Here is an 11210-nt window from a genome sequence, read left to right as displayed (position 1 = left end):
CGTGGTTGTGTTTTGAATCTCTCTTTTCCTCCTCGACTAAGGCTTCTCCCTCCACATGCCCTGGTACCCCGTGAGCTCACCCTCCCTCCCCTCCCCAAATACCAGTCAGTGACAGAAGCAATTTACAAGTTTTAATACAAATGGAGTTTTTACATTCATCTCCAAAAGGCTCATTTCTGATAGAAAATATACACCAGTAAAAACACTCTCACATAGGAAAGACATTGGAGGAAGGGCCAGGCAGCCTGCCCGCGGTGGCATCCAGCTGTTAGGGTGCAACCGGGGCTGCGCTCCATCTTCACTCCCAGAGAAAGGAAGGCAGAGAGGAACTGTGGGCTTGTCTGAGGGAGCCTTGCCCCAGCCCTGGGAAGACAAGGTGAATGGGGGGCCCTGTGGCTACTGTCTTCTGTGGAATTGGGGACAAGATAAAACCCTCCCCCCCGTCTTCAATATGGCCATCTAAGGAGAAGCTCAGGATGATTGCTTAAGTGGGGCAGAAGCCTCCTAAAGGCTGGTCTGTGCCATACAGCTCAAGTGAGGGCCCTTTCAGCAAAGGTGCCTTTCGTTTAAATGTACCCCAGGCTGGAGTCAGAAAAGACAGACACTGGCTGAACCCCTGCTGGGCTCTAGGACTCCTTTGAAAGCATGTGGTAGAGGGAGAAATGGAAGACTCTAGGGTCTAACAGAAACAGGGCAGGAAGGCTTGATCATGAGCCCTGGTTGCTCCTCCTATCATGTGCGACTTTACAGGGCCCAAGGACCATCTCCCTAGGAGTTACAACCTGAATCCCCAAACCTAGAAGTGGTGGAAGGTGCAGGGGACAGGTATAAGGTCCCCAGGACGGTTAGGATGACTAGGCCAGAGGAACGTGATTATTTTTTGCACAGCTCAAAAAGGGGAGTTCATGCCAAGTTTAGTTTCAAACTGTAGTTTCTGCCTCTTCTGATATCGGACCCGGACCCTGATGGCACAAAATGAATAGAAAGTTAGGACACAGAAGGAAGAACAAGAAAAGGAGGTGAATCCAGTGGGGAATAGCAAAGGGCTCAGGTGTTCTTCCATTATGGGTTATAAGGGACGGATGTGACAGAGAGGGGTCTTAGAGTGGGGGCAGACCTGTTTTGTTCCTCACCGGATTTCATGCAACTTGACAATTTCATTGGTGACTACCACCAGGATGAGGGAAAGGCAGCCCAGGAGCCATGTTATCAGGGGCACATCTGCCAGGCCAAAGTGAGTAGGGCTGTGCCTGTTTGTCCAGAGCTGCAAGTCCACGGCTGTCTGCACGAGTTGCCCCAGAAGCCTGAGAAGGTAGGGCCAAAGATGTAGTGTCTGTGAGGCACACTCCTCACCAGCTCCCCAGCCGTTCACTGGTAAGAGGTGGTGGTACCCATGTCTGCTGTGACCACCGGAAGCACCAATGCCAGCTCCAGCCCTGACCATGATCCAGAACCCGGGTCCCAACTCCTAACCAGAGCCCTCAAGGAACCCCGGGGCTACATGTACTCACACCACAGGCACGGTTATGGTCCACCAGAGGTTGGAGAAGGGGCTCTTTCTCCACAAGGGCTTGGTGCGGTGCACGTGGGTGATGGAGATGAACACTGTTGGGAAGGAGTGACAAAAGATCCTCAGCACCCGCGGTAGCCAGTTACTGCTTTCCAGGCGGCTACCGTCAGTCCCGCCCCCCCCCCCCCCCCCCCCCCCCCCCCCCCCCCCCCCCCCCCCCCCCCCCCCCGCCAGGCACTCACCAGTATGTAGGACGATCAGGGCGGCTGTGAGTTTCTGGGCCAACAGGAGTCCGTTGGCAAAGTCATCAAACCATTTTGGAGCCAGATCATCTTTACTGTCAAATCAAAATGAAGACCAGCTACAAACCAGGGCAAAGGAAGTGGGCAACGGGGAGTTATAAAGGTGGGGGGGGGTGGAGTGTGGAGTGCTCTTAGCAGGTAAAGGAGCAGGGAGGGCTACCAGCGGTACGGAGGTCGGGGGGCCTACCTGCGCAGCATGATGGAGGAACAGTTAGTCATGTTTCGGGCCTGTGCAGTGTCACAGAAACTCTGCAGGATGAAGCCAAAGCAGATGAGCCCCGAGCCAATGGTCAGGCTAAACTTGAGCAAGAAGCAGAGGAGAAAGTAGTGCTGGGTCTGCGGGAGAAGAGGGGCCGTCATTCACAGGAGACAGGACCACCAGGCAGCCAGCCCCACCCTTTCCTGCCCAGCCCTGAGCCAACTCCAAGGAAGTTGACCAAGAACCTCAGGACCTTTTATGATAGCTGGGGGCTGGCAATGGAGAATATCAGAGCATTTGATGTCTTCCCCCATGTCAGACATTTGCTGATCTGGGGGGTCAGTTAGGTCCTAACTCACCAGAAGATGGATCCCCCCAGACTTCCCTTCCCATAAAGATCTCCTTGTCTCCAGATGCTTCCCAGCTTGTCCAGTCTGCTCTACACCACCACTACCACCAAGGGGTGAGGAAACCCAGGGACTGGTTGAAATCCAGTGCAAAAGGGCTTCGCCTACCTTCTTGGGAATGGAGAGAAGATTCTTCCCTGTAGCTACAGACATGACGGAGCTGTGCGGTGGCTTCCCTAGTAAGGAGACACTACAGAGCAAACAGCGGGGTCAGGGGATGGCCGACTCCTTGGAGCTCTGCTTCCCCAACTCATCCTGAAGGATGACAAAGACCAGGCCAAAACCTCTGGGAGGAGACACATGCACCTTCAACTGGAATGGCTCCAGGACGTCCCATTGGAGAAAAGGGAATGGGACGTAAACCATGAGGAAAATGGGGTGAGGAAATGGGAAAGAAATTCTGAAAGGAGCCACCCCTGCCCCCCAAGCTTCCCTATTTTGGAATGCCACATGACTTCTCACCTTAGAAGGGGATAGCAAAAACAGGACAGCCACAGGATGTCGGTGGTGCCCAGGAGAGGTGGCATTTGGACCAGGCAGGAAAGGAACTAGAAGGAGGAAAACAAGCCAGAAGCAAGGATTAAAGAAATGAAAAAGGAGAAAACCTTTAGGATCTATGGCACTGCCCCATCACAACCTGGCCCACCTGCGCTTATTTTCCATGAACAGAGAAACTCAGCAGGGTGCAGGTGAGGGAGGGTGTCAGAGGCTCTTCAGCAGGCTCCCACCCTTCCCTAAGCCACTTACAACCACAACTGTCCTCCTCAGCCCTCTGCTTTTCTCTAGGGGTGCAGAGAGGTAATACTTCAGGCCTTGCCCAGCCTCACCTGGATAACCACCAGAGTCAGCTGGCATTGCAGCAGGAAGAGGAAGCACTTGCGGATGCCATAGGTAGCATGCCGGGCCTGCAGGGATAATCAGACAAGATCTATCGGTGGGAAGGACCACTGAGAGGTGAAGGAATCCACCATCACTTCAATTGGAACAGCCTTTCCCTACCCTCAGTCCTAGGCTCCTCTGGGGACATGGGGAAAAGCCTGAACCAAGAGCCAACAGGACAACTGTCCCCATCATTCTAATTCAACAAAAAATTAATGAATATCTGTTATACTCAAAGCACTATGCTAGACTCTAGAGAAAGAAAAATGGAAAAGAGCAGGGTCTCTGTGCTCCGTCTCGGCTCCTCACCTGCTCAATGAGCCGGATGATACTGATGCTCTCCTCCTGCCGAAAAGCCATGGAGCAGGCCAGGCTGTTGAGCTGCCCCGAGAGCTGCAGAGGAGAGAGGCCATCTGACGCCTGGGCCATGCTGGTACTGGTGGCGTAGCCAAAGGTCTCCCAGGAGCAGCGGGATGGATAGAGGGGATCCAGGGCAATGCTGCTTGGTTGGGGGGAAAGAAGCCATCAGGTTCCATGCTACAGAAGATCTGCTGGGCCCAGACCCTTTGTTCTCATTCCCAACACACTGCGAGAACAGCCACAGGAGGCAAAGTGGGTGAGCGCAGGTGAGCGTGGAAACAACCCTGCCCCTTCTAGTACCGCCCCTCCCGCCCTCACCACCAACCCAACCCAACCCAGTGGTGGTCTCCCCCAGAGACGGCCCAGTCCAAAGCCCAAGCTCATCCAGACCTGATGTCACTCTGCAAGAAGAGGCAGCTATTGCGCAGGTTGGCAGAACTACCCAGGCAGCATGTCACTTCTCCATATTCCTGCATGATCTTAATCATCTCACACATGGCTGAAGAAAAAGAGAGTAGGAAAAGAGAGTCAGCAAGGGAGGAAACAATAAACAATGAGGATACTCATTCACAAAACCCAGCAGTGGATACTATGACATTCATGCAAGACATACTCTTCTAATTCTGGTCAGAAGATCTAAGAGTGAGGGCGTACATAACCACGGTCCCCCTGAAGCCAGCCACACTCACTGCAGCTCACACTTAGGGTTTATAACCCTACTTCCCATATTACCACATTTACTTTCCAGCTCACACAGTTCCAAGTGCTACCCTAACACCTTCCTACCTCTGCCAGAAAAAAGTGAAATAAGCTCCAGTGAGCAAGACCCCTGCTGGCTGATTACAATCCACATTCTCCTCACAGACAGCAACTTGGAGAGAAGAGGGTTCAATGAGATGGCTTTGAGTTATAGGCCATCTTTAAACTATAGGAGCCAGATAATTTTATTAAATGAGTTACATTTTTAATGCTTTCAAATGGTCAAATATATAATAAAGAAAAGGGAGGAAAACCTAATTAATAAAATTTAAAATGAACAAGGTGAAATCACAATAAATAAGAAACTTATCAGAACCTACTATATACAGAATAGTGTTATATATACATACATACACTCAAATATAATTTTGTATATATAGATGACAACAAAACTGAGAATTATCAACAAAAAAAGTAAGATACCAAATTAGCAGAACACCAGAAAGAGATCCTGAATGCTTCAATTTAAAAAAAAAAAAAAAGGAACTATCAAAAGGTCCAGGGGGAGAGAAGAGATCCTGGTCCATATGGAGAATTCTATCACCTCAAAAAACAATGAAACACCTATACTATGGAAAATATTCTCAAGAAATGGAGAAAAAAAACATTACCCCAACTCCTTTAATGGAACAACTGAAATACTAACATAAAATGGTCAGATTTTCCTTTTGATTTTTTTTCACATATACAACCAAGAAAGTAGGCAGAAGAAGAGCTTCAAGACATCACTGCAACTTGAGACTTTTGCTCTTTAAAGTAAAAATTCCAATAAGGTTATCTCCTTCCTTTATCAAATCTACATGAGGAATGCCAGAAGAGATTCAAAGCAAAAGGAAGAAGTATGGTAGGGTGGGGAATGGGAAGGGAGGGATGGTCTGCTTCCTTTCCTGAGCTAGTCTGCTGAGAAGGAAGGAACATTCTCTCATCCTACATCAGAAACAATGCCGAGGAAGCAACAGCTGTCTGGGAAATGGAGTGTCAGCTCCCTTTGGTGAAAGGGGACCCTCCATAGTTTATAATATACTTCAATGGAAGCCATTTCTTGGCGGGGATTGGGGGGTGGGGGAAGGAAGGAGAAAGAAACAAACAGAAGGCAAGGAAGAGACTGCCCCATCACTCCAGCTGTTACAACAGGTGTATGTACCTTGCTCAATGAGGATAGGGTCAGGAAGCCCATGGGATATGAAAATGATCCAACAGCCAGAGGCACCTGCATGAGCTCAGTGTGTCTGAGATGCAGTGCGTGGAGATGGCAGCAGACTTGATTTTCCTCTGTTCCCTGGGCCTGGTGGCCTTGCTTCTATGCTGAGCTGGAAGCCCCAGGTTCAAATACTGGGTCAGCCAAGGGATGCAGAAGGAGGATCAATCAAACAGCTTCCTTAAGGCCTTCTAACTGACTATTCATACTTTCCTCAGGTTTAGGTCAGTTTGACAATTGGCATTTCCAATAAGAATTCCAATGCACCAACTTTCACCTGTACATTCATCGTGTGTAGAAACTATAGTCACCTAGTCCCCCAGAATTTACTAAGCCCTGCGGGAGTTTTTTTCCAAACTCTAGTAAGAACATAACCCAGAAAAACTTAGATCAAGGGATGTGACTCCTCCTCTGAGGGAGGCAGCCTGAGTTGCCCTAGCAACAAGACTCACTTTCAGGGGTACAGTCAGTGAAGAGGGGCACCAGCAGAGGAACATTATCAATATTCTGTAAGTGTGGCCGTACTTGGTGGATACCCCGAGGCAGCTTGGCCTGCAAGACAGAGAAATATAAAAAGCTCAAATTGGGGCGTTGACTGAATGAGATTCCTCTGGTTTATCTGTTCTCAATAAGATCAAGAACTCTTCCCAACACCTCAGCGTCCTCCATACTAATAGTGCAATGTACAGGCGACTGGAAGCATGCAAACATCAACCATTCAGGGAAACTGTGGGATATGGGAGGCAGGCTCCCCCCTACTTCTGGGCAGTCCCCGAGAAGTCAGCCTAGCCACCATACCCGGTTGCAGTCTTCTAAGAAACTAGGGATGTCACTGTCAGTAGGTTGGAAACTGATGAGGTCAGAGTGACCCTCTTCCTCCATAAGCAGGAGCCCTTCAGCATCATCTCGGGACACTGCAAGAACAGAACCAAACCACCCTCAGTTCAAAGTTAAGTTTTCTTGAACCCTTTCCTTTCTCACACTATTAATGACTAGTGTTTCCTGTAAGAGGCTCAGAACTTTGTACCTGGAAGTCTCCTCTTCTCTTCCTGTGAGGACAGCTTTTTGTCACAGGATAAAAATTGTAGCTACTTTAACAGGAGGAAAGCCTTTTCAATAGGTGATTATAGGGCCTATGTCCAGCAACATTCACTCCAAGGAGAAAAGACCTCTGACTCCCTGCTCCCCCTCTGTCCCTTCCTTTTTAATCACTCTCCTCCTATAACCCAAGGGTCTATGTGCTCACCCTGATTCAGGTCATCATGCAAGGAACCTGCATGACTGGGGCTAGAAGGTGGAATCTCAGAGCCTGGAACATCACCATTTGGTGTGAGGGAAATGTGGCAATTCCATCCTGTCTCAAGGCCCATCTTTTCTGCAAACACCTGAGGAAGAAGCAGTAAAAATAAATAGAGAAATAAAGGAAAGGAAGAAGCCAGCTCTCTCAGGTTGCTAAGGGGCAGGGGGGGGGGGGGGGGGGGGGGGGGGGGGGGGGGGGGGGGGGAGGAGGCTAGTCCCACCTTGCTCTTGAGCTCATCCTCCAGAGAAAAGTAAACAAAGCGGATGCAGGCATTGACCAGCCCGTCGATGAGGCGCACGATGTCCAGACGGGCCTGGTACTGGGACGACACCATGCCCATGAAGATCTGGCCACTCAGAGCTTGCATGCAATCCTCCTTCTCCATCACTTCACCGATTCCTTCTTCAGACAGTGCAACCAACATGTGCAGCCCAGCCAAGATACAGCCACAACAGCCACATATCGCAAAACCCAGATGGGAAACCACACATGGCATTGCCACCCAGATACAGATATTCAGTGCATCATGTACATAGCATAGCACACAGATATATAAAAATCAACATCAGCATAGACATAGGCAGTCAATCAGACAGACATACAGACACACACATGTAAGAAGAAAAAAGACAACAAAAGACACCTATCAGTCAGGTTGTGGAAGAAAGGCTTGTGGATGCAGGTGTCTACCTAACTAAATCCTTTCCCCTAGACAACCCTACACATCCAAATGATTGAATTCCCAAATTCCTGGGTGCAAGAGATTCCATGAGAAGATCAAGGAGGAAAGGAATTTCAGTCCTTTGAGAAGTTCTGGTCAGACAAGGGAAAGAAAGCTGGCCCTCATACATCAAGAGCTAACAGGAAACTAAGAAATCAGTCCAACACCTTGAATCTTACAGATTGGGATACGTGTGTCAGACAGGTGAAAAGCCTCACCACTCACATATGGCAGAGACAGGTTTTGAAACCAGGACTACCAGACTCCAAGTCCATTATAGTACACTAACAGAATAAAGGCAGACAAGGCTAGGATCCTCTATGAGCCTCCCTCAGCCTGGAAGGCTTCCTTCCAGACCCAGAGGGCCAGGCCAACGGCAATAACTAGCTCAAGCTACCCCAGGAGAGACAGAGAAGGCCCCGAGGCTGCCCCAGTACCGTCAGAGCTCCAGCTGTTGCGGCGAGTGTTCTGCTTGATGGGGATGGTACCAGGAAGCTCGCAGGAGGAGCAGATAGCCCCGTGGCCAGGCATCTGCATAAGCTCGATACACTTGCCATTAAGCTGAGAGGACAGGGCGCAGTGCATGGGCTTGTAGGCAAAGGCAGAGCAGTAGCCTGAGAGGCAGGCGCGCTGGTAAAAATCTAGCACTTTCTTTCTGTCAGGGAAAGAGGAGAAGAAAATGAGCCCAGTTGGCAGGGCTGGGGCTGGCTGCTCCTGATCCCACAGGAGCCTCAGACAGGAGTCCCTACCTGTCTGAGCCAGAGAGTGGGTAGATGTCTGCGCCGTCCCAGAAGTCTGTGCAGGCTTCCAAGACCACGTCGGCGGTGCCATGGGACAGCATCTGCTCGGTGCCTGGGACAGAAGGGGCCAAGACTTAAAGGTGAGCTCCAAACTCCAAACCTCAGACCTTCCACAGCCCCTTCTGACCTCATGGGCCCAGCATTCTGAGACTTCTGCTAGAGGCCATCCTCGCAAAGTTGGGCCACACCCCTGGTGCCAAGGAGCCAGAGGGAAAAGCAGGGACCAGGCAGTTCCACCATTCAAAAGCAATTCTGAAGGCTCCTGGCAATGGGCCTGCACCCAAGGTAATTCTACGCCAGGCTGCAACTACCAGTTACTTACCCAGGTCTCACATTCAAGAATGGAAGAAAAACAGGAAGACCAGTATCTGAAAGCCTCCAGCTAGGCAAGGGTTAGAAAGCTCATTGCCATTATAGGCTCAACCCTGAACACTATGGCAAATAACTCTCCCAATCCTCTCTCGCCCCTCAATGGTCCTTACAGATCCTCCAGGAAAGCTCCCCAAAACAACAGCACTGCCTTAATGAAAATTACTGGCTGGGACCATTTTTTGGGAGGGAACTACAGAGGGTTCTCCTCTAGATTTCCAATGAGCTTCCCAGAACTTGGGCTATTGGAGAAACTGTCCACTTTGATAGGGACAGCTCCAAGAAGCTCCAGTGAGCTAAGCTTTGTAGCTAATCCCCAAACCTTGAGTCTTGCCATAGACTGGTCCTCAGAAATCTAAGTAGTTCTCTCCCCCTCTCTTCCTGGAAAGAGTCTACAGTGGCCAGAGTTGCGTCTCTACAGGCTGCTTGGGTGACCGGGAGCAGTGAGACAGGTAAGACGGTAAGAGAGGCGGCTGGCTGTCAGGGAGGGCTATCATCCCCCTTTCAGTAACAGGCTTCCCTCCTCAAGGGTGACTTGGTTTGGGACATAATGGGATAGGAAGGCTTACTGGTGGTTGTGTCCTTGATGAAGAGGCTGATCATGTGGCTCAGTGGGGGACGCCGCTTAGTAACGCGGGACAGTTTCCCCAAGGCCGTCTCCTTCACCATCTCAGCGCTGGGAAGGCGATAGAGTGCCAAGTGGTTTTCCTGTTTGAAGAGCTCTTTGGCACCAGGAGTGAAGCCTGCGTAGATTGAGAGTGGGAAGAAGTGGCTCAGGGTCTCCAGAAGGACCTCAGGCATATGTCTCTCCCCAGAGCTTATCTGAGCTGACTACATCTATGTTCCTGTCATCTCTCTACATTGGGCCACATCACCCTAATCACTCAGCCAGGGCAACTTAAATGGAAAAGAGCAGAAGCAATGGCCAATTTCTGTTCCCTTTTTCATGCAAAGGAGGCTTACATAGCATACAAGCATTAGCTCCCCGTCCCCCTCGTTACTTGGGCTCTCCCACCCAACGCCAGCCAGAGAGAGGGCATGCCCTGTACCAATGAGTCGGGCCAGCTCGCAGAGCCCCCAGGGCACGTGGACAGGCAGCACAGCACTGTGGCTCTCCTGGAGGGCGATGTTGCAGAGGTGGTCGGAGAAGCGGCAGAGACGATCAGTGACGCTGGCATTGCACAGGTTCAGCAGGACGTTGAGCCCCAGTGGCTTGAGGGAGGTGAGGTGCAGCTGCCAGTTGGAGTCATCAAACTGGATGCAGGACGGATTCTGCTGGTCCTGGCTCAGGCTCAGCATCTCCAGGTGGTAGTCACACACAAAGTCCTCCGCCTCACAGGTGTCCCCTTCGCTCACGGCCTGGAGCGAGCAGTCAAGGCAGCAGAGGAGGCAGGGAGAGAGAGATGGGAAATAGACCCATCAGGCTGGCAAAGACAAAGGTGAGACTGTTCCAAGCTCACCCTCGTCCCCAGCTTGCGGGAAGGAGATTTTCAGGACGCTATGAGACAGTCAGCCAAACTCAAGGCCTCCCTATTCAAAAGGTAGCCTGAAGGATCTTCCTCAATCATCCCCTCCATGTTTCCCTCTTTGCCTCTTCCAGCCCTCTGAATCTCAAGAACATAAAGAACCATTAGAAGGAAAACCAAAGGAGAAAGGTGTAAAATGATCTAAGGAAGGAGGAGGAGAGATAAGGAAAGCTTAAAAGGTATTATTTCACTTGGAAAAAAGGCTTTAAGGGGATCACTGGCTTCCTCTCTCTGGAGAACTGTAAGAAGGATGGTAGGGAGCAGGACCAAAGAAGAGGAAATTAGCTTATATTACAAAAGAATGTCAGGTTAGGGATCAGAGGAATCTTCAGGATTTAGAAACAAATTCCATCAAGCTCTTTTCTATAGGGGCTTCAGAATCTCTGCCATTTCTTTGGATTGCCAAAGGGGCAAGGGAAAGGACAGAAGCACCTATCCTTTTTTTTCTCCCCTCACCTTAAATGGCTCCTCTTCCCCACCCTCAATGTCCTTGCTGAAGCTCACATTGGAGCCAGAGGGATGTTTATTGCGCCCATGCAGCTTTCGGTGAGGGTGAGGTTCAGGCAGTTTGGGGCCATCCCCAGGCCAGTCACCCCTCTCCTGCTCATTGGAGAGGTGCAAGGTGTCACTCAAGGGACCAGACAGCAAAGCATCTCGCTCATGGGGCTAAGGAGAATGTGAAGAGGGAGGCCTGAGAGAGAGACACCAGTGACCCCCTTCTCCCTTCCCAGTAACTGGAGAAGAGGGTTATTCCCTCTCGTGCTTTTGCCCTCCTTAATCCTCCCCAGGGGCCATATTCGAAGCTCCAGTCACTCTCCACCCTCCCTGAGGCCACTGGCCAGGCTCCAGAGGCTGAACAGCCTAACCCAATTTTGGGCCT

General features: G+C 50.6%; 1 protein-coding gene across 8 annotated transcripts in view; it reads right to left on the bottom strand.

Annotated features, from left to right (window-relative positions):
• Positions 1-116: 116 nt before the first annotated feature.
• The window catches only part of TMEM94 (transmembrane protein 94), a 45752-nt gene continuing 34658 nt past the window's right edge, over positions 117-11210 (bottom strand). For 4 of the 8 annotated variants that reach the window (XM_003768469.4, XM_023502560.2, XM_023502556.2 and 1 more), the window contains 19 exons: positions 10787-10996; positions 9854-10163; positions 9374-9547; positions 8385-8487; positions 8073-8290; positions 7135-7316; positions 6861-6999; positions 6413-6528; positions 6067-6166; positions 4048-4156; positions 3607-3796; positions 3246-3323; positions 2881-2966; positions 2527-2608; positions 2000-2148; positions 1753-1847; positions 1512-1605; positions 1134-1304; positions 117-962 (listed from right to left, as the gene is read on the bottom strand). In XM_003768469.4, the coding sequence (XP_003768517.1) occupies positions 890-962; positions 1134-1304; positions 1512-1605; positions 1753-1847; positions 2000-2148; positions 2527-2608; positions 2881-2966; positions 3246-3323; positions 3607-3796; positions 4048-4156; positions 6067-6166; positions 6413-6528; positions 6861-6999; positions 7135-7316; positions 8073-8290; positions 8385-8487; positions 9374-9547; positions 9854-10163; positions 10787-10996 (2679 nt within the window). In that variant the 3' untranslated portion in view covers positions 117-889. The remainder of the gene's footprint in view (positions 963-1133; positions 1305-1511; positions 1606-1752; positions 1848-1999; positions 2149-2526; positions 2609-2880; positions 2967-3245; positions 3324-3606; positions 3797-4047; positions 4157-6066; positions 6167-6412; positions 6529-6860; positions 7000-7134; positions 7317-8072; positions 8291-8384; positions 8488-9373; positions 9548-9853; positions 10164-10786; positions 10997-11210) is intronic. The other 4 variants (XM_031965789.1, XM_031965791.1, XM_031965793.1 and 1 more) reach the window with 2 other exon arrangements.

Source organism: Sarcophilus harrisii, chromosome 4 (assembly GCF_902635505.1).
Source record: "Sarcophilus harrisii chromosome 4, mSarHar1.11, whole genome shotgun sequence".
NCBI classification, from domain to species: domain Eukaryota; kingdom Metazoa; phylum Chordata; class Mammalia; order Dasyuromorphia; family Dasyuridae; genus Sarcophilus; species Sarcophilus harrisii.
The sequence above is the reverse complement of the archived record's forward strand: the minus strand, read 5'-3'. Positions and strand labels throughout refer to the sequence as shown.